The sequence below is a fragment of the Cebidichthys violaceus genome, unplaced genomic scaffold (genome assembly GCF_023349555.1).
Source record: "Cebidichthys violaceus isolate CVI_PGR_0920_01 unplaced genomic scaffold, fCebVio1.0.p SCAF_245, whole genome shotgun sequence".
Lineage (NCBI taxonomy): Eukaryota > Metazoa > Chordata > Actinopteri > Perciformes > Stichaeidae > Cebidichthys > Cebidichthys violaceus.
Window position 1 is genome coordinate 30,001 of NW_027176423.1, and position 27,500 is coordinate 57,500.

Below are 27,500 nucleotides of genomic sequence, written 5' to 3' on the forward strand. Positions count from 1 at the left end.
TGCTGTTCTTGGCCATCACCGCACATTCACATTCAACTCTCAGCATTTACATATTCTCAGGGGTTCAGCCAGAATAGAGGCGACGGTAAGCCGTGTGTCTCAATATGTCTGACGTAATTAGGAACGTCAGAATGTGTTTAACCCGCGGTTTGATTGACGGACCACTGAACAAGTAGAGCTGAATACATCAATAAATTACATCCTTTTTCCTCACGTATCTACACTATTGTAAATGTGTTAATCCTGATTTGGGTTTACGGTGTTCTTTCTGAAAAGGTAGAAGAAGGAATATTCCCATTCTTTGATTTTTGGTGTGTGATAAAGAGCAGCCGGTGCTCCTCCGTCAGTAGATGTGTGGTGCTGGATAGAGCGGTAGGCTGGAGGAGAGACGCAGCGCTGCTTCCTGCTGCTTTGCTGCTGTATTTGTTCATCAGATTTTTCTCTGAGGCGGTTTCTCTCCTCCTCCTGCGTGGAGTTATTTCTGTGGGTTCACCGTCTCAAGAGAGCCTTGCCTACAAACACCACAGCTCATTAGCTCATGTGTTTGTGGGAGTTTTTAATTGTCAAGTTGTGTGTCTGTTTCTATCTGCATGACATGTACTCAAGTTTGTGTCGGGGCGCACACACGTTCCTGTGTATTGTTGGACTCTGGCTATAGTGTGTGTGTGTGTGTGTGTGTGTGTGTGTGTGTGTGTGTGTGTGTGTGTGTGTGTGTGTGTGTGTGTGGCTCATTACTGATGATCACAGAGTGGAACATGCTGCTGTGGGGAGGTGGGTATAAGATGCACACGTCTCAGTGTAAAGCTTTAGTGGGTTGTGTTACTGTAAGCGTTTTACTGGTGCAGAATGCATCAGCCGCTCGCTCCCAATTTGGATGAAAGCACGGCTCCTCGATGGCTTTTTACCCACGAGATGAGTAAGCGTGTGTGTGCGGGAGATCTTTTCTGTAATATCCTCACCTGGCTCGGGGAGCACAGAATCCCGAAACCTTGTTATGCTAGTCGTTTATTTAGCGGCCCATCTACTTAAAGACCTGACGCTGGAGCTTTTTACCCAGCCTGCCCTAGGAGAGTCCCTGACACCCGACATAAATCTCTCCCTCTGGCTGCCAGCAGTCCACACAGTCGGTTCTGTCTGGAGCCATTTAGAGCCCTCAGCCTGTGGGACCCAGATCCTCTATCCACACCGGGTCAGGGTTCAGGAGCCGCTCTAATGCAATGCTTTTTAAACGCACTGAGATGACTCTAACGGTTCAGATGAATCAATGGATGTGTTATTACTATTCCAAGTCTGTCTCACAATACCAACACGCCGTATGTACTTTGAGGAAGTTGTACTTCCAGCTTCCTTCTGTCCACACTGGTGGTGATCCTTCAGTGTGAGAGTGATAGGAGACACAGTCCTCATTCTGTGCCAAAGCTAATATGACGTCTCAACAGTCAGGTTAGTCCAATCAGGTGTTTATTAGTGTTCTTTGTCTTACCATCCCTCTGCTACAGATCAGCAAGGAAACACTTTAAGAGGAAACGCAAACAGCGAATTTAAACTAAAAACACTGGAAGATGCTCAATAAGTAACCCAGTGAAAACAGAAGACGAGTGTCTGTTTGGCCCCGGCTTAATTACAAAACTATTGGGATGTGAATGAACACTATCACAGGGGGCTCAAGCACTTTGTGTTCTCTCCGCCCAACTCTAGTCACACATCCGCAGCAATAAACACTCCGATGGCGTTCGTTATTGCCTCTTCTCTCTCTGAATGTGTGGAGAGAGGCTGCTTGGAGGCCACGGGGGAGAGCGCCTCGCACCCAAGTGTGTTGTAGACTACCTGAAGAAATAGACGCACTCGCTTTATGCTCTCGAAAATGAGTTTGTGTGTTTGATGTATCCGTTCCTGGAGACACGACGGGGCCTTAATTGGGCTGAGAAATGTTGATCCACAGTCTGATCTACTCCAGCTCGTCCTGCGTCGTTATTTATTCTTGACTTGTCCCATGATGTCTTGGTTTATGAACCAGTCTCATCCAGAACAGAAGCATCTGTGATTCTCACCTTACTGTCTCACTCCTACAGTCTGTGACGGTTACGACCTGGTGAATAGTAAACTGAGGCCAGTGAAGGCCGGCCCTCTGGCTACAAGATGTTGACATTAGAGTTCATCGATGCTAACGTTCCCTGATGCTAAGCTAACGCTGGTGTTTTCCTTGTAAGAACTGAAATATCTGTTAACTATGCTGATAGTACAGTATACTCATTAACAGCACAGGAACAGTTTGTGCAAGAACATCAAAGGAGTGTTCAGTGTAGTACTGTTGAATCAAAGATTAGGAAGTAGAAACTTTCCCTCACAGAGAGGGGGGGGGGGGGCAGCTGTGAGTTGATGATAAGACCCAGAAATGCATACGTTTTCATGGCTCAGTCGCCCCCACCAACGCGCTCTACACTTCTGCTCCCTGCTTTTAAAGAAACCTCCGTCGTTCATGCGCTCGGCCCGCCAAACCCCCCGGACTGTTGAAGTGGAGCGTCTTGGAGTCTTGGATGAAGTCGTCTGTGCCGTGAATAAAGGGCAGGAATGCGTTCAACGCCCAAATCCTTTCGTTTGCAGCGGCTACCCGGGCTTTGTGATCGCTAAAGTGCTCTGCTCTAAAGTGAAAAGACTTGTTCCTCGCCGCGGTCTTGTTTCACTCGGCACCGGCACATTCGGGTAATTCTGTGATTGCTGTTTTTTTTTCCTGTTTTAGGTCTATATTTACCGTTAGCTTCCTGGATGTTTCCTCTCCTCTTCCCATGTTTAAACCATGAAGTGAGAAGGTTTCCTCATGACGTCTTTTAATCCCAGGACTCGTTCAGAGCCTCAGTTAATCATCTGATCATTCTGGCTTTCAGATGGATCGGTGTTAGACTTGATCTGTTTCAGGTGCCACATATTACCAGCATCACAAGGCATCTAAAGCTGCTAATCACACCGATTACTCACCCGTTCACCCGTTGCATTGCTTCTTTTCTCTCTCACTCACTCACTCACTCACTCACTCACTCACATGGACAGATGTGCTCTGCATGGTCAGAGGACGTTGTGCTGTGAGCTACAGGGTGAGGACAAAGCCGTTGTGCAACGGGTCTATTTTTGGGCTCTTAATGGACCGGTTCACATTCTCTAGTGGAGCCGGTCTAGCTGAATGATCTTCAGCAGTCTTTAACCTGATTACGTTCTCCCCTTCTTGACGACTCCATTGTTCTTCTCTCTTATCTGTGTTCGCCGTCGCTCCGTTCTCCAGGTTTGCCTCATGCTGTTTCTGTTCATCGGATGATGTTAGACATTAGTTTCTAGTGTTGCAGCTCCTCTATCGTGATCTATTCTTTGGTCCTTCCTTTCCTCTCTCATATCTCAACCTCTCCTGGATTCTGCCGGTGCTGCTTCTTTGTGCTCGTGTTTTTTAGGCTGAATAAATGAGAAGCTTCTCTGTTCCTTGGTGCTGACTTCATGGTGGCTGAGTCTGTCAAACATCTCTCATTCAGATGAGTAGATACACTTAATGCGTTTGTCTTTCCCTCCCTTGTGCTCGTGACTCTCCAGTGTAGGCCTACTTCTTGCCCTATGAAGGGGTGATAGTCTCTGTGTGGGTGAACATCTGACCTTAAAGCAATATCTCTGAGCTTTATTTTGAAAGTCTGCCTGCTGAAGAACAACTCGTAACAATGGTGGGAGCAAAGCAAGAGATGTAATTGTGCAGATTATTGGCTTGGCGTGCTGCCTTTAAGCTTCATTACGTGATGTCAACACATTTCATTTTGATTATCAGCACATTAATTTTTGTAATTCTATGAAATTAGCTTTTGTTTACTCAATCAGTATCTTGATTGAATGAGAACATTATTCTACAGACTGTCACGAATGATGGGCTCATCTTTTTAGGAATATCTCAGTTTTCACTTGGTCATAACTGTCATGGCCAATATTCAAGCATCTTCTTAGATTCGACCGCGGTCAAGAAGACCTTCAGATCCCCTCAATAGGCCAGATGTTGCTTCTTCCTCCCATCACGTTCCTCGGCCCACTGCCACCTCCTTCCTCTCCAAGATCACCGCTGAGAGGAGAACGCGTCTCTTTACTCGTGCTTACAAAGGCCAGAAGCATCTGCAGCCACAGATTTGTGACATTTCCTTTCGTCGCTGAAGGTTTGAGGAGAAAGGGCAGACATCGAGAGAAACCAAAGAAAAAGCAAAGATGAACTGAAACGTTAACTTACTTTGAGGCAGAGCAGAGCAGTGAGAGTTAAGTGCTTGCTCAGCGCCGTGGTTATATATCTCCCTCTCGCCTCCGTCTCTGCCACATCAAACCTTCCACTCTGCCCTCCAACTCCTCAAGGTTGCTTTTTGTTTCTTCCTTACAGATGTCTGGGTGAAGCGCTAAACAGAGACGTTATAGTCTGTGAGTGAGTGAGTGCGCCCTCATGCAGCCTCCCTCCACACGGAAATAGACAGAAAGTAAGAAGTGTTTTGTGTTTGCTGAGCCAGGTTTAAAAACACTGGCACTGATCTGAGAGACGGCTAAAGAAGAGTAGCACATCGATGCCACGGAATACCAGAAACCAAGAGAAAAATCAACTGTTGTCTATCCTACTGGTAGCACTGCTCTTACTGCTGCTCACTCCTTCTCCTCTCTCTGTTCCTTCTGAGATGGTGATCCTTCCTCTCTCTCTTGTGTCTTCCTTACAAAAAGCCTTCTCTGCCGGGGTGGACAGCTAAGACAAATGATTTTGTTGGCTGTGCAAAGCGGGGGGTAATTTGTAGATGAGCGCGGCGCTTCAGAAAAGATTCGCCGCGCTGAAATTAGTGGTTGTCAAATGCCGCACGTCTCCACTGATGGCCCAGCACGGCCCCCTTATGGTAATGTGGCATTTCAGCAGGAGGAAATAGAATTAGGAGGAGGGGTTGTTGGGTAGCGTTGTCACGCGCGCACACACTTTATCTACCAGAAAGATGGTGTTTCTCTGAGGAATCGGAGGTTGCAAACAGCTCACGATATATTTGCTTTGTGAGCAGAGGACTGATTTTCTAACTCTTCTTTACTCGGTTCTTTTGGACACACCACAGTTACTCGTGTGTAGTTTACTGTTCCTGCTGTTCATGTTCCCATCACTCCCTATGTCAGGCTGCCCTGTCTCCTCCCTGTACGATGTGTCGCCACTCATACAAAGCCCGGCTGTGGACCGGAGCCGCCGGTGTTGGTTAGGACTGATGTAATCTGTCTTCTGGGCAAGATAGCATGCGGATGAATTCATCTTGAGGGACCACTGGGAGGATCTGCGGACCACAGAGTGCTGAGGTCATGTTATTGGGGGAACGAGTCGCTCTGGGCCGAGTCTCCCGGCGTGTTTGTACGGGCCGATGTGTCCCGCAGGTGTTGTCCACACAGCTGTGGGCCAGATGTTTGTGCGTATGCTCGCCGGTGTCCGTGAGCCCATCTATCACACGTTTGTCAATCTGTCGTCGCCGGCATGAGGAGAAAAACAAGTTCTCAGCTCAACAGGAAATCCCTGCAAACTGACGCCGTGGCTAAACCATTATTCTTTAGTCTTATTTTTATGTTAAGTGTTTGATTATCCTACCTTAAAACAAAGACGAGGATTAGAACCTAACCGTGCGAGTTTGACCCAGCTTACGGTGCTGCGTTGGGTTAACTATAGATGCCCTCAGAACAGCCCGCCTGACCTTGAAGCCCCGAGTGTCGGGTTCCCCAGCTCCAGTTTAATATAGACTCCCAACTGCTCAAAGGTCTCATGAGGGACGGAAATAGTGCTTAACAGCCGCCCCCTCCACCTCACGCGTCATTCCTTGAGGCCTCACCCTCCCTCACACCTTGTTTCAGCTGTTTCACAAAAACAAGCTTCGTAGGTCTTCGTAGATGCCTCCATATGAATATATATATATATATCTCTATATCTGTATGAGTCGGGCTCCTCCTTCCCTTTACCGCTGATGAACTTTTTTGTTATCTGTTTGTATAGTGAAGGCATACGTGGGAGGTTACAGAGTGTGACCAGTGTACGTCCTCCATTAACTGGGTGTTACAACCGCAAATGTCGATCCGCATTCAACTGTGACACACACACACACACACACACACACACACACACACACACACACACACACGGGGAAGGAATGCCTTTTATTATTTTGATCCTGCGTAGCACAGCATTTGTCTGCTGTGTGAATTTGTATGAGCTACGGTGGCAGTGTGTGTGTGTGTGTGTGTCTCTGTGTGTCTGTCTCTGTGTGTGTGTGTGTGTGTCTCTCGCTCTCTGTGTGTGTGTGTGTGTGTGTGTGTGTGTGTGTGTGTGTGTGTGTGTGTGTGTGTGTGTGTGTGTGTGTGTGTGTGTGTGTGTGTCTCTCTCTCTCTGTGTGTGTGTGTGTGTGTGTGTGTGTGTGTGTGTGTGTGTGTGTGTGTGTGTCTCTCTGTGTGTGTGTGTGTGTGTGTGTGTGTGTGTGTGTCTCTCTCTCTGTGTGTGTGTGTGTGTGTGTGTGTGTGTGTGAGTGTGTGTGTGTGTGTGTGTGTGTGTGAGTGTGTGAGTGAGTGAGGTCCATTAGTTTTATCTGACGGAGGGATCAGATCTGAAGGCGTCTCTTCTCTGCACCTGCCCGCCGCTCACACAGGCTGCTCTATTAGGGAGCAGCCACAGGGGAGAAGCAGGCAGAGCGGAGAGACGTCGGACTTAACCCCTGAATAATGCAGCGCTTAACTTTTGTCTCTGGCACAGAGAATAACTGACACACAAACGCACATTAACAGCTTTCAGTCGCAGCACAAGAGATGGCCAAATACTGCAGGTATTAAGAAGCGTCCGTGCTTGTAGTACTCCTCAAAACAAACTGTTATTTGTCTATAAAAGGCAAACAATACTCGAGGCAGTTGACACATTTTTGTTCATTTACAGCAGAGATTTATATGCTACATTAAGCCTTTGCCCAGAAGTAGAATCAATATGACAGTGATGTATCAAACACAAGATGGAAAAAGAATGTTTGACGGTGGTCTTCCGTTCGGTCGCTTACCCCGTTGTACCCGTTTGTGTGTTTCAGAGATCAACAGAGTGCGTAAAGACATGTACAGCGACTCGGTGAACGGCCTCGTGGACAGACACCCGCTGGAGCTGCCGGAGCCTCTGGGCCCCATCGTCCACCTGCAGGAAAAACTGTTTGTGCCTGTTAAAGAGTACCCGGACGTAAGTCACTGCTACACACACACACACACACACACACACACACACACACACACACACACACACACACACACACACACACACACACACACACACACACACACACCCACCTTCTCCTTTCTGCTCCCTTTTCTCACTTACAGTCTGTAAACGCACAACTCGTGACTCTCTTGGCGGTTTTGTTGGTTGGTGAAACAGTTGCTTATAACAACTACGTTGTTAATGGACTCCCGTCAAAGCTGTATCAGGTGGCAGACTAAATAGGTCCGGGTGTCACGCTGGCGTGTTTATGGGCCGACTCACTTTTAGATTAGTGCTGAGAGGGAGATAAGGAGGCGATCGAGAGGAGGGGTGTCATGAAAAGTAAAGTGCAATTTCATAAATATTCAGATGGAAGGAGATGGGAATCTTTTAGGCTCACCACTCACGTTGGTTAGAGCTGTGGCATATAGAATGAAAGACACACACACACACACACACACACACACACACACACACACACACACACACACACACAGAGCTGGGAAAGAGAAGCCCAGGATGGAGCGATGCTGGTTGTAGAGTCGAGGAGGATGGCGAGTCATCAAAGCTTTGTCTGAGGAATGATTGATGTGTTTTCTCTGCTATAGTGGAGCCATGTAGTGTGTTTCCAGGGTTTTGACCAGTCAGCCACCTCTCTGTCCTCATGGTTCTCTTTGGTGAACGCTCGCGTCTCGAGGAGCGACGCTTCTCTTCGTAATCCCGGCAGCTTTCGGCGAGGAAGTGAATGGAGGGAGGTGACGAAGGATAAGAGACACCGTAGAGCAGGGCGAGGCTCAGCCAGCCGTGGATTGCATTTCCCCCCTGACAGACTTGATAAAGGGCACCGGGGACTGGCTCGGGATCAGCTTAGCTCCAGCTGTTCCCTCAGACCAGACCCGGCCTCTGAACTTAAGCTAAACCAACCGACCACATCACCGTCTGTCACCTCTCATCTCCAGGGCTGCGACTTCAGCTCCTCGGGCTGTCCTCTAATTACTGTCGTATATTTGCACTTGGTGCTGCTTTTCTGTGCTAATTGCAATGATTTCCTACAAAACGTTGTTATTGTATTTCATAGCAGAGCTTAGTTTACCGGTGCTACTATACCGCTTCTACAAACACACACGTTACATCTGCTTGTGTTGGGTTGTGCGTTAAGCCTGTAAATGGCCGCATACATTTTAAAGGAGATCTGTGTGGCGCAGTGGAATGACTCTCTCACACACACACACACACACACACACACACACACACACACACACACACACACACACACACACACACACACACACACACACACACACACACACACACACTATTAAAAGCGTGGCATCCTCGGGTGACCCCTGTGTTCCCTCTGCTGAATGTGCGACGCTGCTGTGTGCAGAGCTGCTCGGTGTGTGTTTACGAGCTGCTGGGAGAGCTACTTATTAGGCATCGCCCTGGTGGCCGAGATGACTCACCGACGACCCGAGACGCTCGTGTACACACACACACACACACACACACACACACACACACACACACACACACACACACACACACACACACACACACACGCACACACACTACAATACACGCTCATGGTGATGTAAAATGGCACATATTTCACTCTATTCACACACGCATACTAGGGTTAGGTCGTTACGTCTGCTGGAAAAAGAGGAAAACGGATTGCTTTGTGTATGGATGTGATGATTGGAACCTGGGGAAATCAGCAGCAGGTCTACATTTTAATTTAATTTTAACAAGATTAATGTGAAAAAACCTGTGAAACTGTTATTACATACACAATTAAATGCACATAATGTTCATTTTAGAACTATATTAACCTTATTCCAAGTCTATCAGTGTAACGTGTGATAAGGAGTGCAGGCGTACATTTTACCTCTCTCTGTTTCCACTGCTGCTCTCACTGCTCTTTGGAATTTAGAGCAATTGGGGAGGACAGAGACGAAATTAAATTTTGTATTTCATGATTTGAGCAGCAGACGATGGCAGATGAAGTTTTACTGTGTGTTCAACAGACAGAGAGCTGAGCTCTATCCAGTTAGTTTAAAAGAGGAGAACGACTCCAATGCTCCTGTGGTGAGGTGAGAGAGGAGCTGATGTAGGATCAGTGGGACGAGGAAGAGGAGAAAAATGTAACTTCCTGTCCCCATCTGCCCACTGCTGAAGGGATAGGAAACCACCGTAATGATGATTATTAGACCGGGGAATATGTCCCCCCTCTCCCATTTCCGCCAGATTTCCCAGATACTCCTGTGTGTGTGTGTGTGTGTGTGTGTGTGTGTGTGTGTGTGTGTGTGTGTGTGTGTGTGTGTGTGTGTGTGTGTGTGTGTGTGTGTGTGTGTGTGTGTGTGTGTGTGTGTGTGTGTGTGTGTGTGCGCGCGCGCGCGCACACTTGTATGTTTGTGTGTCTTGGTGACGCAATTCTAGGTTCTTCCAAGAAAGCAGGGAATGATGGTTCAAGCATCTCACCTACCACGGACCGTTTCTTTTCCTTCTTTCCACTCTGCCCTCGTTATTTTGGGACCCCCGCCATCCACTCGCTTTCCTCTCAGCTTCCACTTTCATTTAAAAAACGCAACTCCCACTTACCTTTCCCCGCTGTGTCCTCACGCCGAGGTCACGCTCGCTCGATTGGGCTTTCTCTCCGTCTCTCCTACGCGTCCTCTGCTCTGGTTTCACCAGGAGATAATTTGATTTTTTGTCCTGGTGCCTGGATGCAGAGTCACTTAAATATCTAGCCAGCTCTACTCTGATTCCTCTTAAGTGTGTTCCTCATCTGGCCTGTGTGTACTTGCCTGAGTGCCCCACAATTGTCTGTAAGTGTGTGTGTGTGTGTGTGTGTGTGTGTGTGTGTGTGTGTGTGTGTGTGTGTGTGTGTGTGTGTGTGTGTGTGTGTGTGTGTGTGTGTGTGTGTGTGTGTGTGTGTGTCCGTTCTTCAAAGTCAGCCGTTTCCTGATGTCGTCAGCGGTGCAGAGCGCTGTGAAGCGTCACCGTGCCGACTGCATCTTGACTGACAGCTGAGTCGCAGACTATCTGATAACTTCAACCTTCAATTAAATGCTATCTGTGGCTTTACGTCTTTCCCAAGCTCTCACACACACACACACACACACACACACACACACACACACACACACACACACTCTCTGACAGGCAGCTGACTGACACCTCTGCATGTCATTTCTGTTGACCTTCATCCATCTTTTAGGTGCGTCTCTGTTTTATCCCTCGTGTGTTTGTATTTGCCGACTGTTAAATACTCGGGTGTGTTGTGTGTTGTGTGTTGTGGGTTGTGGGTTGTGTGTTGTGTGCAGGTCACTGGGTAGTAAGAATGCTTAGGAGGGAAAATGACACGCATGCACCCACAGACAGGTCTCTGCTGTGCTGACTCTATGGAATGGGACCCCTCATTTAGATGTAGCGTCTCACAGAAGAGAGTGATCACTCTCTTGCTATAGAGCTCTGGTGTTAGTTTGTCCGATGAGATTACATGAACAGGTAAACTCGACCTGATGTTATAAACTAGGATTAAAAACCGTCCTGGCTTGTTGGTGTTTTCTTTAAACCCATCTTGGGTCTGTCTAAGCACAGGCTGCAGTGACGGTGCAGTGACGGTGCAGAGCTTCATGCCCGGTGATTCTTCACTTCGACAGCGATGCACAGAGATTTGAGAAAAACAGAAGAAGAAGCCGAGTCTCTGATGGTCTCAGCTGGCAGGATGTCCTGGACCTTTCTGTTTCACTGCAGCAAAATTGCCCGGACCAAACCGGCCGGTTCCCTGCACGGGGAAAGTCATTAAGCTCGTTCCCATGAGGGTGTCATCACTTATCATGCCAGCTCCTGATATCCTGCTGACCCCCTTAAGTCATTACCAGAGTCCTGGAAACGTAGCGCCCCACACCTCGCCTCGCCTCGCCGATGGAGCGCAGAGTGGAGGGTTCTTTTATATCTCTTGCTACCCAGCCGTGCGTGATGATGATAATTTGATGAACGGATGGTCTTCTAGTTAGATATTTGATGAGGGCAATCACAGTGATAATTTAAACAGAGATGACTCTATTTGTTGTAGTCGGTTAGCGTGATGAAGGGCGACAGGGTAAACCGTTAGATGTGTGTAACCGCTCTAATGACGGTGATCGCTCGCATATTACAGAACTTTAAGTAAGCTGCTCATTTGGCCGCTTGGTCTCTGCAGTCGTTAGAGGGAGGATGAAGGACAAAGGAAGCAGGACAAAGGAAGCAGGTTTAGCACTCAGAAATCAAAGGCTGCAAAGGGACGTTGTGTTGGTACACATCTGTGTGCACAGACGAGATCCCACTGATGCAGGATTGTTGAGCTTTGAAAGTAGCTTATGACCGATCGGTTGAAGCAAGTGTGACTTCAGTGCTTCACTTGAACTAATGCGATTCTCCATTAGACAGATTGAATATTAGTCAGCCGTGGAACACCTACAGTAGATGTGTTTTCCTCCCTCCTCTGGGTGAGATTGTTGCAGATGGCACGCTCTCTCAAAGGGCAGTCTCCTCTTGACTTGTGATTACCGAACACAGAGAGAGAGAGAGGTTGTATTAAGCGTCTCCCTCGTCATCTTTCTGCTCTCTGCAGCTGGCTTATCCAGAAGTTTACAAACTTTGCTCCGTGCTTCCTCCGCTCATGGCTTCCAAACTTCCAGCTGACATCAATCTTTACGCTTTCCATCTTCTCCGTCTTCCCTGCTCTGTATTTTCAGCCTGCCTCCAACCCCAAAATAAACCCAAACAGAATTATCAAAGGAGCCATGGATTAGGCGCTAAATGCTGGATGTGCTGAATAGAGCGCTTTGAAGTCTACAGGGCTTTGAGGCGGAAATGTCACCGTTGGAATCTAAGTCTAATTTTGACTGCTTCATCGGCCCGGCCTCACCTCCTCCGTCCCTCCTGTAGGTAGAGCACGAGGACTGCTCCCTCTCCTCCAGCCCGCTCACTGTGTGGAGAAGGTATGCAGAGCTGCTCTGTCTGTCTGTATGCAGGGTCGTATTGTGGGGATCAGGCCACAAAGCTAAGGTAAGTAAGATGGATTATTTGAACGATGGAACATTTCCACCCAAAGATGAATGAGTGATGAAAGGCGGGCAGCCGGCCGGTGGCTAACGAGGTCGCGTGTAGACGGAGAGGAGCATCGATCTGTGCTCTGGGAGTGCACACAGGAGGACGGCCGTACACGGAAGAGGAAAGGCAATATCCTGTGTTCTAAGACGAGAAGGAAAAAGGAAGCCTGCTCAGTTTCCAGACGCAGCAAAGAGGAGGTGTGAAAGCAGCAGCTTTCAACTCGGTGCCCTCTTTGAACCCTCCGAAGACTGACGCTCCAAGTGAAATGACACGGAAAGTGTCTGAGGAATGAGGAAAAGGGGAGTTTTGCTGTGATAACCGGTGAGCCGTCACTTTGGTATGAGCTGTTTCACAATGATGCTGGTAACATCACGGGAGGGTTAGAATCAAGTGAGTGGGAGGAAGGGGAGAAAGATGGCCGTGCCTGGTACAGACACAGACTCCAGCTTGCTCTGATACATCGCACTGAATGAACCGCTCCTCATTTCCATAAGCCCAGCGAGGCCGGCTAATAAGTGATTGGTATTCTTCTCCCGGCCCGGCCCGCTCTTCGATAAGCTCTGCGCGCACGCAGTCGGAGCCCTCGGCGTGATCTCATTTCCTGTCTCCACCGCCGCCACAAACAAACGCCGTCAAAGGCACAATTGTTCTGCTTTCCTGAGCATTGTTGGAGAAACTGTTGTTGTTTCTCAGTTGTTCACGCAAAAACAAACCACAAGGCGCACGCACACCAACCCATGCCACAATCAGCTCTAGGTGTTGAGGGTGTCTGCAAGAGTTCACTCCATACATTGTGCTTTCACACACACACACACACACACACACACACACACACACACACACACACACACACACACACACACACACAGTGGCAGAGACGTAGATATGCTCACAACAGAAGCCGCCTGTGGAGTAGCGATAACTGGTGCTAAACAAAGGCCCTTTAATGTCAGTGTAAGCCCTCGTCCTGGAGGGGGCTTTGTGTGTACGTGCAAAGTGTGTGTGCATCTGTGTTTGCACACACACTTTGTTTGTATATACTGTGATTCTCTGTATTTGTGAATTTGTTTGGGGGAAACTGACACAGAGGAAAAGAGTTGGTCCACCAAAGATCCCAGTGTCTCTAAACTCCTAATTCTTTACATGAGAACAGTAAACGAGAGAACAGGAGCTGCTGAACGTGTCCTGCTCAGTGGAACACTCAGTGTTAGTGTTCTGTTCACCAGATGAGCGCTGACCGCCTGATTCAACAGAGCTGACATACGTATTTCTCTCTGTCTAAACACCGGGAAACTTAACCATCGATTGTGACCATAACCAGAAGAAGACGTGGTGCTTTAAAGCCCTCACTCCTGGGAGCCAGTGGAGCTGATGTGGAGGTCTTTGAGTAAGTGCGTAGGGGCAGGATGGTTCAGCTAGAGGAGGTGAGGAGCGGGTGGTGTATTTGGCAGAGAGGGCACAGTATCCATTCTGCTCCTCTAGCTGTACCGAGTGGAGCTCCTGCACCCTCCTGATAACTCGCCCTCCATTGTCTCCACATTCCAGTGGCTTTAAATGGAGGTCACCTTTTCTGAGGGCATATCAACATCCTTGAGAATAATGTCAAACCCTCAGTGCGGAGCAGGAAGTAGATCTCAAACGCTGAGCTTTATTCCATCACTAAGATCATGTTGGCATCACTTTCATTCAGAGCTTCACTCTGAATTGCCGGGTCTTCTTAAGACGAGCTTGTTTCTCGTTACAGTGCCAGATTGTGGTGAGGTGCTTGAAGCATACAGTCACTTGATTTGATGTGTGTTTGTTTGAGTTCAGCTTGTTGGTGAGGAGAAGTTGTGGTCACTGCTTGGCCCTTTCACATGTTTGGCGAGGTCGTGCACATGCCTCAGTCATTAATACACATCCATGTGGCCACAGGCACGCCTTCCTAATCCTGTGTCCCCGAGCGACCCCTCAGATGAAGTTCAGCTCTACATCCAGAGACTCGTGACAGTGTTGGCTCATAACGGCTCCCCCAGCACTGGAAAAACAAGACATTTGTGGCATCGTCTCGCTAACCTTTTCTCTCTTTATTTCTCTCAGCTTTCCTCCATCAGGCCCCCTGCTCTGTCAGGAGCAATCGTCATCAGCATATTCATGTCCACAGAGAGACGCATTCCACCGTCAGAAGGGGGGGGGGGGGGACAAAGCGAGAGAAGGGCAGAGAATAAAACATGTTAAAGGCTCTTTGTGTCATTTTGGCAACAAGCGAGCGCCTCATATTTTAATCCGATCTACGTCTTCTCTTACTCTTGTCTATTTGACTAAATCTGCATTTGTGTAAGTATTTAAGGTATTTATAGTGAGTAGATCTGAGTAGATCTCTCATACCTGCACAGAAGCATATATATATATATATATATATATATATATATATATATATATATATATATATATATATATATATATATATATATAATATAATATAAAGAAATGTACCAAATGACCATTTTTCAAATATGGTACAACAGTTGCTGGTGTGTGTGTGTGTGTGTGTGTGTGTGTGTGTGTGTGTGTGTGTGTGTGTGTGTGTGTGTGTGTGTGTGTGTGTGTGTGTGTGCGCGCGCCACCATGCATCGTTGGTGACTGACCTCAGAGGACAGGTGCCCCTACATCCCTCAGTAGGCGCACACACTCACAAATAGCCCCCGTACCAGTTTCTATGATTCGAGTTAACCAACCAGACAGTTGCCTTGTGACAGAGACACACACACACACACACACACACACGTACGCCTGTGTAGCCACATGCTACGGGGAGTCTCCAGCCACAGGGTGTGTCTTTCCTGCACGAGACGGGCTACGATTGCAGGCAAGCCCAGTGACGGGAAAACAACAGCCCGGAGTTTGTGGACCGTCTTCACGAGTGTTTATGTAGTTTAGGGGAAATACACCGACATCAAGTTGAATTTGCAGCCCCTCTGTAATCAAATGTGACTTCTCTGATGGCCTTTTGGATTTGTGTCGAGGCGTCGATGCGGTGGTGTGCATAAGCAGATGTGACTGTGTTTTAAGAATGGAAAGCAGCTGTGTCTCGGTTCACTTTAACACTTCAAGAGACGAACAGTTGTGCCTCTTGTTGTTGAGGAAAGCTGTTTCACTGAGCATTCAGAAAATATGCTTCAGTATAAATATCCCGTTTTAACGGAGTCGGACGATCTTAACCCAACGAGCTCTCCACCAGACGCTGTGCACGCCAAGTGTTTGGTGGGGGGGGTGTTTACTCCCTTATGTGTCACTGTGCCCCCCCCCCCCCCCCCCCTCCTCCTTTCCTTCTGTTTTTATTTTGGCTGAATATTGTGTTGGATTATTTCAACACATTTTCCCTTTATCCTGTTGGAAGCCCGTTTCAAGTGGAGAGGATTACGACGGTAAATACGCTTCTTTTTGGTGCAAAGCTCCAAAGCTCTCACCAGTGAAAGGAGCCTTGATAAGAACACTGTGTCGAGCTCACCACCTCACCTCAGGACTCACCTCATCACCCTTTCCCACCCAAAGTAATTCCCAATAGTTACATTTTCTATTTTTTTGTTCAAGAGTATTTTCACATTTAGTGGCACAAGCCGACTCCAGTACAGCCTGTGGTTGGAAATCAAGTCCGGCAGATAAACAACAAAAGCACTCTAATGAATCTATTAGGTAGTCCGTAACAGAATCAGAAGCTGGACGGTGTGTGTGTGTGTGTGTGTGTGTGTGTGTGTGTGTGTGTGTGTGTGTGTGTGTGTGTGTGTGTGTGTGTGTGTGTGTGTGTGTGTGTGTGTGTGTGTGTGTGTGTGTGTGTGTGCGCGTGCGTGCGTGCGTGCGTGCGTGCGCGGGCAGCACTGTCCCGTGCTGAGCACATCAGAATGGACTTGACCGTTTGCATTCAGCCGTTGCTACTGATGGGTTGTTTTAATTGGTCCGATCTCATATGCTGACATCCTGCTCCATGTTCACCGGTGTTTCTCTCTCTCTGTATCTGCAGTATAACTTCGTGGGGAGAATCCTGGGCCCTCGTGGACTCACAGCCAAGCAGCTGGAGGCGGAGACGGGATGCAAAATCATGGTGCGAGGCAAGAGCTCCATGAGAGACAAGAAGAAGGTAAGCTCCTCATCAGTGTGGCAGAGCGCCCAGTGTGTTTAACGCCTTTTATCCCTCTACATTAATCTCACTCTGTAGATTCCACTCACACAAGTAAAAGTCCTGCATTTATTCCACCAATGAAAAGCAGACTAAAGCTCCATCCTCTGTGTTGAGATACAATAATGTAGAACTTACCGGGACTGCTGTCCCACTTGCACTGCGGAGACTTGAGACGGACACATGCTCAGTTCATGTACTCTGACATCTGATACGGCTGTTTGCAAAACGCTCTGCAGTGCAAAGTACAGAAGGCAGTAGTAAGTCAGAACGCTAAGGCCAGCAGCAGCCTCTATTTCTGGACCTGCTGAGCTGAGGCTGGAGACTCAAAAGGTGTGTGTGTGTGTGTGTGTGTGTGTGTGTGTGTGTGTGTGTGTGTGTGCGCTTAGACCCAAGGGGTGAACTTAGGTTATTTTATCTGTATTTGCACAATCATTGCAATGTATTTTGGCCTTTAAACAGCATTTAAAAAAGCGAGACTGACTGTGTTGCAAAACAACGCTGATGAAAGTCACTCGTTGTCCCGTATTGCCCCACTGTCGGGTCAACCCTGCAGTAGTACTCGCTGTAGTATTTTAAGCCTACAAAGTTGAGTCTACAGCAAACACCAACTTACACCCAGATCCTCGCCGGATTCCAACGTGTGCTCGATCAGATCTGCTGATGCACTTTGAAGTTACTGTGAGGACAAATTGACGGTTACGAAAAAATCTATTTCAAGCGTCTGAGTCTGCATTGCCCATGGGTTCCAGTGGCGTTCTAATGTCTGCTTTTGTTTGTTTTGTTTTTCTTCTTCGTAGAATGACACCTTTTTGAAGTTGCATCTCTGTTTCTAAATCCCTCTAGTTGCTCTGATTTGTCAGGCAGTGGTGCTACATTACAGTGGTGCTACATTACAGTGGTGCTACGTTACAGTGGTGCTACATTACAGTGGTGCTACATTACAGTGGTGCTACAGTACAGTGGTGCTACGTTACAGTGGTGCTACAGTACAGTGGTGCTACAGTACAGTGGTGCTACGTTACAGTGGTGCTACGTTACAGTGGTGCTACGTTACAGTGGTGCTACAGTACAGTGGTGCTACATTACAGTGGTGCTACGTTACAGTGGTGCTACGTTACGTTACAGTGGTGCTACATTACAGTGGTGCTACATTACAGTGGTGCTACGTTACAGTGGTGCTACGTTACAGTGGTGCTACGTTACAGTGGTGCTACGTTACAGTGGTGCTACGTTACAGTGGTGCTACAGTACAGTGGTGCTACATTACAGTGGTGCTACGTTACAGTGGTGCTACGTTACAGTGGTGCTACGTTACAGTGGTGCTACATTACAGTGGTGCTACAGTACAGTGGTGCTACGTTACAGTGGTGCTACGTTACAGTGGTGCTACATTACAGTGGTGCTACATTACAGTGGTGCTACAGTACTGTGGTGCTACAGTACTGTGGTGCTACACTACAGTGGTGCTACAGTACACTGGTGCTACAGTACAGTGGTGCTACGCTACACTGGTGCTACAGTACAGTGGTGCTACGCTACAGTGGTGCTATGCTACAGTGGTACTACGCTACAGTGGTACTACGCTACAGTGGTGCTACGCTACAGTGGTGCTACATTACAGTGGTGCTGCGCTACAGTGGTGCTACGCTACAGTGGTGCTACGCTACAGTGGTGCTACAGTACAGTGGTGCTACAGTACAGTGGTGCTACAATGGTACTACAGTACAGTGGTGCTACACTACACTGGTGCTACAGTACAGTGGTGCTACGCTACAGTGGTGCTACATTGCAATGGTGCTGCGCTACAATGATGCTACAGTACAGTGGTGCTACGCTACAGTGGTGCTACGTTACAGTACGGTGGTGCTACGCTACGGTGGTGCTACGCTGTATAAGTATAAGTCAGGAGAAGTGTATTTCATCCTTCTTGATATGGGAATCACTGTCTCTACACCTACACACACAGTTTGCAGTGCATACTCACAGAAACAGGAGTCATACACAGATATACACAGATTTTTAGCTGAGTCATAATCTTGGAAGCTCCAGTTTGCTGCAGGGCCAGCGTTTTCTTCTTCTTTTAGTTTTTGATCTTTTATCATTTCCCTCGGAGTGTGTTCGCTATCACAGTAAACAATGAAGACGCTCCTGATGTGGTTCTTTCTTTTGAATTAGATCCAGAAATAGTCGAATGCTTGAGCATGTGCACATTCTCTCACACGCATCAGGAGTTCGTCTTGGCTCATTTCATGAATCTATGAATACCGTAATCATTTTCAACCATTTTGAATCTTGACGTGTGCCAGTTTGTTTGGGCAGCACATGTCAAAGGCCCTGTGCAATTACTACGCTAATGAAGACACCAGTGCAGTTAAACATTAATGCAGAAATACCGCCGAGCAGGGTCGTGTATTTAATCCGTTTCGATTATGAGATGAGGTCAGGGAATAACTCAATATTTAATAGTTTCATGAATAGTCCTGGCTGCTTGTTTTTTGAAGGTAAGAAGTAAATGGGATTTCTTTTTTAAGGTGGCAGACTGGCTTTTAGTACATCCATATAATAAATGATTGTCAGCTTTCTACTCAAGGCTTTATATTCTTAACGGTCCTCCATTAAAATAGCATTTTCCTTCCTCACTACCTTTCTGTCCTTACCTTAGACTACTGTGGTGTCTGGTTTAGACATTTACTGCAACGACGGGTTAAGCTGAACAAAAACAAACGTCCGATTGTCGGCTAGCTTCTGCATCCTTTGTTGTCTCCGATGTCAATAAATCTGAAGAATCTCTATCAGGTTCGCTCCCCGTACCCCGAAAGCCTCCGACGTAGCCTCCGATCGCTGCAGCCTCCACCTCCGATCGCTGCAGCCTCCACCTCCGATCGCTGCAGCCTCCACCTCCGATCGCTGCAGCCTCCACCTCCGTGTTTCCAGCCTGATGCCCTGTGGCAGCAGAGGAAGCCGCGGGAGCAGCTTAGCCACTGTGTTTATTCAGGATCCATTAGCGGCAGCGTTTTTATGCTCTCAATAATTCAGCTGGTTGCTCCCTCCTGGGCCGCACTGCCTGGCGGGGAGTCGGCTCACTGGAGCTATGCGGTGGGAGAGACAGAGGAGAGAGGGAGACAGAGGAGGGGGAGAGACAGAGGGAGACGGAGGGAGAGGGGGAGACAGAGGAGGGGGAGAGACAGAGGGAGACGGAGGGAGAGGGGGAGAAGGAGGGAGAGGGGGAGACAGAGGAGGGGGAGAGACAGAGGGAGACGGAGGGAGAGGGGGAGAGTCAAATAAAGAACAATGGCGAGAGAGGGAAAAAAAGCACATGGAGTAGACAATAAGGAGGCAAGAAGCAAGTGAAGAGAAAAATTCGGTACTTAAAAAATCTAATGCTTTTTACTCTTCTGTTTATATGATAAGAAACATGGTATCTAGTATTACTGTCGCTGCTTGTTTAATTTGAGCAGGTAACCATTTTAATTGAATGTCACCACCATGATCATGAGCCTTAGTCAGTCTAGTTCAATCATAGGAACTTTGGTCTTTAGTCTGTAATCTAAAGTTCACTAATATGTGCATATTTGGTTTAGAATATGGAGAGAGACCCCAGCCGACATAAACATTTCTCTAAGTCATAATGCCATTATGAAGATGATGAAGATGATGAAGTCACTGTGTGGACGGGACTGAAGAGACGGGACACGGGAGGGACGTCTGCAGGATAACGAGCTGTCTCAGACTGTGCTCTACTCTGGTACTGACGATAAGAGGCCTGTGAGAGTGAGTCCATGTGCAGCGACACCCCTGTGATGTCTCTGGAGGGACACTTTTGGACACCTGTTTTTGACACTAGTTGAGACACTGTTGTACTTCTTTACGGTGTTTATGACACCGTCTTTGTTTGGGCCGTGTTCTTTGTTGTTAAATCTCGTAGCGTCTTTAGTTGCGGCCCAGAGGGACGGAGCTTGCATGTTACGTCCTTTTTGATGATTATTGTCTAAACAGTTGGAAAGAGAAAGGACTCCTCCCGGAGCCTTATTCCAATCACACTTTTATATAATGTGGCAGCTTGAGTCCCCCCGGTATTCACGCTTAATACAAACAACAGCAATTAAATTACAGGTATGCTGTATCGACCAATGCGCTCGTAGTGGAGGGATTTCCCTCCGTTTTGCAAAAACAATTCCCTAATTGTAGTCTAGCTTCCACACAGTGAGACGACAGCTGGCCACTGTGTTACATGAAGCCAAACTAACGGTCAGACCTGCAGTCTGAGGAAGGCTTTCGATCCAACAGAAGTCCTCTTTGTTGTTTTGCTGATCGTCCTGGCACACATCAGATACTGTGGCATCAGCACGGTCACCGGCAGAACGGAGTAGGCCTCGGGTTCGGATCTTCAACCCCCACCAGACTACAATGTGACATTGCCGATCGATTCGTTGAACTTGATTGGCCCGTTGGCGCTGCAGCCCGCCCACTGGTGTTGTTTAAAGTTTAAGCTGACTTTGTTTTTTTCTTTCTTATCTCCTGGGTTCTGATCACTTGACCCGGTGCAACTGAAAGCTAATTTCTTCTTTATTAAGAGTTTATAGAAAGCTATTCTATTAATGTGAAAGGAAAAGAAGGAAGTCCCAGGTGTTCCTTTAGATGCAGTTAAGGACACGTAGACGGCTAGTACCACCCGGTTTATTGGCCCTTTATCACACGGGCCAAGGGCCGAACATTTAGGTGACCTGATCCGGATCAGGACCTCCACCTGTCCCCTCTGTTCTTTTAGATTTAGACTTTCCACTTTGTGATATCTTTATAAAAAGAGATCTAACCCAACACAGTCCCTGGAGTAGACCAAAGTCCTTCATCTTACTAGTGAATACTTGAAATGTCAGGAAGAAAGAGTTATAGCAAGTTGTCATTTAATATATACTATTTCATATTCCTTTGTCACTGCGGTTCCTCTACAGCCGCCCTCTCTTGTCCTCCGGTGCCCCTGCAGCTCCCTGCTGCACCTGTTTGCTGTGCTGCCATTTAGCCTCAGTTACATTGACCCCGACTGGGAATGTCCTTTAGGATCAAAGGAGCAGGAGAGCTGAAACATCTGTGATAAGAGCAATACTGCCAGGAATGATGGAACCGACAGGATCAGTAGAGTAACGGCAGAATCAACTGCCTCTGTTGTCAGTACCACCTATGAAAGACGGCAAGTGTCTGAAAACACAGACTTCTGTATCTGTCACCTTTCTATGCATGTGGTGTCATGAGGTGTGTGTGTGTGTGTGTGTGTGTGTGTGTGTGTGTGTGTGTGTGTGTGTGTGTGTGTGTGTGTGTGAGAAGGCAAACAGGTGCTGTCCAAGCGATGGAAGTCAGCAGCATAAGTGACTGTGATCCTATTCTTAGATGTTCTCTCTGGATATTTATTCATGCCACATATTTTTACCAAAACCGATCACCCTCCAGTATGTGGTGATAGCCGTGGCATTTGATGTGGGCCAGTATGGACATTCTCTTCAAAGGCCTTCCCAGCGTCCCCTTTAGTGCCCCCCCCCCCCCCCCCCCCCCCGTTTGTCATGCTGTCACTTTCTCTCAGAGGGCACAGTGACCTTGTTCACAGGCAGTCATACTTGTGTGTGTGTGTGTGTGTGTGTGTGTGTGTGTGTGTGTGTGTGTGTGTGTGTAACTAAATCACAATCTGCCAGCGCGTTGGCGTGCACACTTTACATGCACACTCACAGTCATGTGATGACTGGTCGTGGGTCCACACAGTGGATCTGGTGCGTTCATGTACCTACGGTGTGAGACTCTTTGTAGTCTGTCCGTCTCAGTCCGTCTACAGAATGCTGAGTCACCTTTTTGTCCCCTAATAGGCCCTAAGCAAACAGCCATGGTGAAATACTGGCCGACTGCTGAAACTAGGCTCTCCCCCCCGTGTGGAAAAGAGGAAAACGAGAGTGGAATATTGAACTTTCTTGGTGTGTGTGTGTGTGTGTGTGTGTGTGTGTGTGTATAAAGAGCAGTGCCATGGCAACAGGTCTCTGTGGAGTGAAAGCAGGAGGGTGGCACTCAGTTTAAGCTGTGTGTGTGTGTGTGTGTGTGTGTGTGTGTGTGTGTGTGTGTGTGTGTGTGTGTGTGTGTGTGTGTGTGTGTGTGTGTGTGTGTGTGTGTGTGTGTGTGTGTGTGTGTGTGTGTGTGTGTTGAAATCATGTCAGGTGGACCCCCTGCAGAGCACCACGATGCATCGTTGATTAGACACTCCAGCACTGTCTCACTTCTCACAGAGGTCTTTAGTTGAGTAGAGACCTTTAGTTGGTCTTTAGTTGTGGAGGTTTGTATGGCTGGAGGTAAACAACACAACCTGAACAAACAGCTCCAGACTCTGACCTCCTTTTGAAAAAAGAAAATCACAATTCTGATTTTTAGCTTCATTTTCTCTTCATCACATCTGTCAGATGTTAGCATGGTAACATGCTGCTGTGTTTTAATGTGGTGTCACACATCCGTGTGTTTCCGGTGACCTGGACCTCAGCTGCTCACCTCGGGGGGGAAGTCGTCGTCTTTCTAACCACTGACTCTCGTGGTCGTTCAGTGACATGCGATACCACCTCAAAGGCTCTTTAGAGCGCTCTGCGTCTGCTCGCTGCATTTACTGTCAACCTGAAGAGGGAGGAACGTCTCTATGCTAACTGGAGGCGCGTGTTTAAAAAGAAAAATACAAACGTGATGCTGCTCCATATTCCTCTACGTATCCCATTTTACCGTTCCACAAAAGTGTCAGCTTTTTACATTGACGCTCCTGAAAGACGTACAGCGTCGAGCACCATTTCCCAACCTCAGCCTTCTCACTTCACGTCTTAACACGGACTGAAAGCATTTGTGAACACAGCCCATTGTGCCTCTCAGGTTCTGCTAGCACTACAATCTGGCCCCCACGGAGTGCTTTGGCTCAGCCTTTTCAGGTGGGAGACGGACTCCCCCAGGGAGCTTTTGTTACCCGGACAGTATTGTCCACGCAAACACGAGTCAGAGACGGAGGCTTGTGCACCTTCACACACACACACAGTCCTGCGGCGGTCTGAACCGTATCATAATTACATGCATACCATTAAAAACATCCCCATCTATCTCTCTCTGATCCGTGCACCCATCCATCTTTCCACTGATATTAATTGCTGCAGGGCTCGCTGTCGTCTTTGTCTCTGTGAAGCCGGGGATCTATTAAGGAAGGGTGTCCTTTCAAAGTTAAAGCTTAAATAGCTGACTAAAGGACCACTCCTGTCATTCCGCTTCTCTTCACAGGAACCCGTCGTCCTCTGTGTACGCCTGCCTCTTGCCTCCGCTTCCTCTGATATGCTGTGTTACGGCACTGGTGCTCCCAACACACCCACACTGTCACATTCACTCACCATCTCTCTCTCTCTCTCTCTCTCTCTCTCTCTCTCTCACTCTCTCTCTCGTCCAGGAGGAGCAGAATAGAGGGAAGCCAAACTGGGAACACTTAAACGAAGACCTTCATGTCCTGATCACAGTGGAAGACACACAGGGCCGAGCCGAGATCAAGATGAGGAGAGCCGTGGAGGAGGTCAAGAAGCTCCTCGTACCTGCTGTGAGTACATATACACACATGGTGCACAATGGCAGCCGCTTATGGCCTTTAAGGTATTTAATGCTCTGCACAAGTGCAGTCGTATTCAGCTCGGATGTGTTATTGCTGAGAGAGACCTTTCCATGATCGTAGTCCAAACAACGAGATATTCTGGCTACATACGGCACACCCCCGCTATCCCACTGTCAGCTTCCTGTTTGCGTCCGTATATAGACGAGGAGAACAGGTTGGCCGTACCCCCGGTGGAGTGGAAACACGTAGCTAGCTGTCCACGCCTCCTGTGACTGCCACACTCCATCTCCTCCCGCTGCCTCGACTTCCTCCCGCACCGCTGCTGATGGCTGCTGATGGTCTTTCTGGCATACGATTAGTTTTTCTTCCTGTTTAACTGTGGTGACCAGGTGGACGGGCAGCTGAAGGCCCAGATACGCCATCAGGTGGCAACGCACGGGGCTTGGTGGTCTGCGGAAACAGGGCCAGCCAATGTCCCAGCATGCAAGGTTAAACACGAGACGCAGTGTTGAGCTGCTCTCCTTCATGCCCTTTATCCCACAATTCATGTGTTTACACATGTACTTGATTTACATTCTAAAGGACAGTCTTTGCACTAGATGTAGCTGCATTACAGTTTATCAGCATATATAACTTAATGGAACTATGATGCAAACACCTCGAGGAAGATGCCCTCCTTTAATTCTAAACTAACACAAAGCACAGAGGAGGAAGTGACGGCACATCTATATCACTGTCTACGAGTTGAATACTGTATCAGGCTTCCTCTGTTGTAGTCACATCTAGAGCAATGAACTGTAACATTTAGTTTCGCTCATCGGCACGGCGCTGGTTCTGGATGTAAGACCTGACACAAGAGGTGCCATCACGCCAGGATCTCCTGTCTGGTCCGATCACTGCTCCCCGTCTGTCTCGGCCTGACACTGTGGAAAGCACTTCAATTCATATCTTCTGTTGTTGAGAATCACTCGTCTCTGTTCGGCCTACCCGTCACGTCTTTGGGCACTTTGTTTTGTTTCAGATCTCCACAGCCTGCGCGCACACACACACACACACACACACACACACACACACACACACACACACACACACACACACACACACACAGGATGTTGACACACAAATGCACACACACTCAAGTATGTGCACGCACACACACACACACTTGAGGATGAAGCTGTCTCTGGAAGCAGCAGCGTGATGCAGAATGAGTCACTGTTAACACACGTGTACACACACATACACACACACACACACACACACACACACACACACACACACACAACCCCTTTCGGTGTCCTCTTAAGTCAATGACGGCTCTTGGCGAACACTCATCAGAACGGAGTGTCACAGAAATAGCGTCCTCACTTTTCTTGAAATCTCTGTTCCTTTTGCAGCCTGACTGCTTCAGAGACGCTCTGTTGATACAGTACCTGAACCATTTACTGGGTTAAGGAGGAGCTCTCCTCTTTTATTTCTCACACGCAACAAAGCAGCTTCAAGCTCTTTTGAGACACTCGTAAAAGATTTTCTCGTAAAAAGTTTCACTCTCCCCTTAATTCAAACACGAGCTTTATAGAGGTAATTAATGACCCATTGCAAGGACGTTTTCCTTCAAGCATTCTTTGTTCATTTTAATGTAATGAAAAGATCCTTCTGTTAGATAGACAACTGAGTCAGATTCACCTGTGACTGCTGCAGTTATTGAGGCTAAGAGCAACAGGTGTCTCTGTTTTTATTTTTATATATATATATATATATATATATATTATATGTGTTATGTATTTATATACATTCCAGACATTAAAACCTTTCACTCAAAGTACATTTTCAAATATCTTTCGAGCATGTTTTGCTTCCTGCACCGATGCCTCATTATCTAGTATTGATCAGAACGATAAACCAGGTTTAGGTTTGTATTGTGGATCTGACCTTCACCCTGCTCACATTAGCAGCTGCTCATTTAACCCATTACCTCAGTGCTCTGGCACTAGAAGTGTCAGTGAGTGTCCAGTAATGCTGGATGCTGCTGCATCATGCATCCCTCAGAGCGCTGTGTTTCCTTCATGTTGTGTGCATGCACACATGAGTGGCAGCGATGCCCTTTATCATGCTAAACTAGATGGGATTACAGTATGGACGCGCCGGGAACGCACCGTTATAATGAAGGGCATCTTCTCCACGTTCGCCAGTGTAAAATCTCCTTTATCAAATCACACAGGAAACAAAATGTGAGGTTATGCTTTTTATTCCCTTTTCAAGTAACCGGCTTTACTCGTCATTGAGGAGGACTCGGCTGCAGCAGTTAAACAAAGAGGGAGAATAGAACGATGGTATGTGTTGTAGGTTGAGAAAACATTGACTATTGAGAAAACGCCCTGTCAATTTCATGGTTGCTCCTCACTCGACCATTGATTGACAGTTAGAAGAGTTGCCCTCTGTAGCGCTCTTATGCTCCCTAGTCCTGTGAACTCTTCAACTCCCCGTGAACTGGGAGCATCGAAAAGAGAGAGAGAAAGGGAGAGAGAGAGAGAGAGAAAGGGAGAGAGAGAGAGAGAGACGGGTAGTAGCTTGATTGAGCTACTCTTTCAAGTGTGGATTTACTCCACTGATCCAGCCCTAGTCTACACACACTGAATAGCACACACACGCATGGACACGCATGCCCAGACGAATACTTGCACACACACACACACACACACACACACACACACACACACACACACACTGAAATGCTCTTCTCATCCCTTGAGTCTGTGGTTAAGGCCCTCAAACGGAGCCGGCAGCAGAGCCCCACTGCACTTTAGGTAACCTCCGCTCATATACTTGCAGAGCTGTGTGCATAAAGCCTGACTCGCCCGCACTCCGAGCCCCTTCCTTCCTTCCTTCCTAGCCCCCTAGAAGGGCTAGAGAGCAAGGATGACTGTGGTCGGCTGTTGTCCTTTGATCTACAACGGCCCCTGGGCAATTGTGAGTGAGACAGAGAACCTGATTTGTGTATACGCCGTGATTATATACAATGATGTAACATCACAATTATGAATCGGCTCGCTGCCAACTTCTGTAAACAGAAAACCCGCTGAAGTCCAATCCACCCGGGTTCCCTCCATATGTTATGAATGATCTTCTGAGTTGTACTCCCAATGTCAAACAGCTTGGTTGGTGAACACAGGAACTGTTTCCCATAACAATACAACTTTGCTTTAAGCCGGCCTTTGGCTGTAGAGACGTTTAGTGTTATTAATTGTCAATCAAGGCCAGAGGCAGAACTCCACCCGACTCATTTAAACAACATGTAGAAGAAGGTACCTACCTACCGAGACAGAAGTCCTGTAGTGACTTCATTCACTGGAATGTGTTGAAACATGTAAAACATTCCTCAATGTTTCAACACAGGT

General features: G+C 47.7%; 1 protein-coding gene across 4 annotated transcripts in view; it reads left to right on the forward strand.

Moving 5' to 3' along the window:
• Positions 1–27,500, forward strand: part of LOC137879318 (protein quaking-A-like) — a 60,248-nt gene that overhangs the window by 15,465 nt on the left and 17,283 nt on the right. For all 4 annotated transcript variants that reach the window (XM_068719940.1, XM_068719942.1, XM_068719941.1 and 1 more), the window contains exons 2-4: positions 7,083–7,225; positions 16,344–16,460; positions 23,947–24,090. In XM_068719940.1, coding sequence (XP_068576041.1) covers positions 7,083–7,225; positions 16,344–16,460; positions 23,947–24,090 — 404 coding nt within the window. The remainder of the gene's footprint in view (positions 1–7,082; positions 7,226–16,343; positions 16,461–23,946; positions 24,091–27,500) is intronic.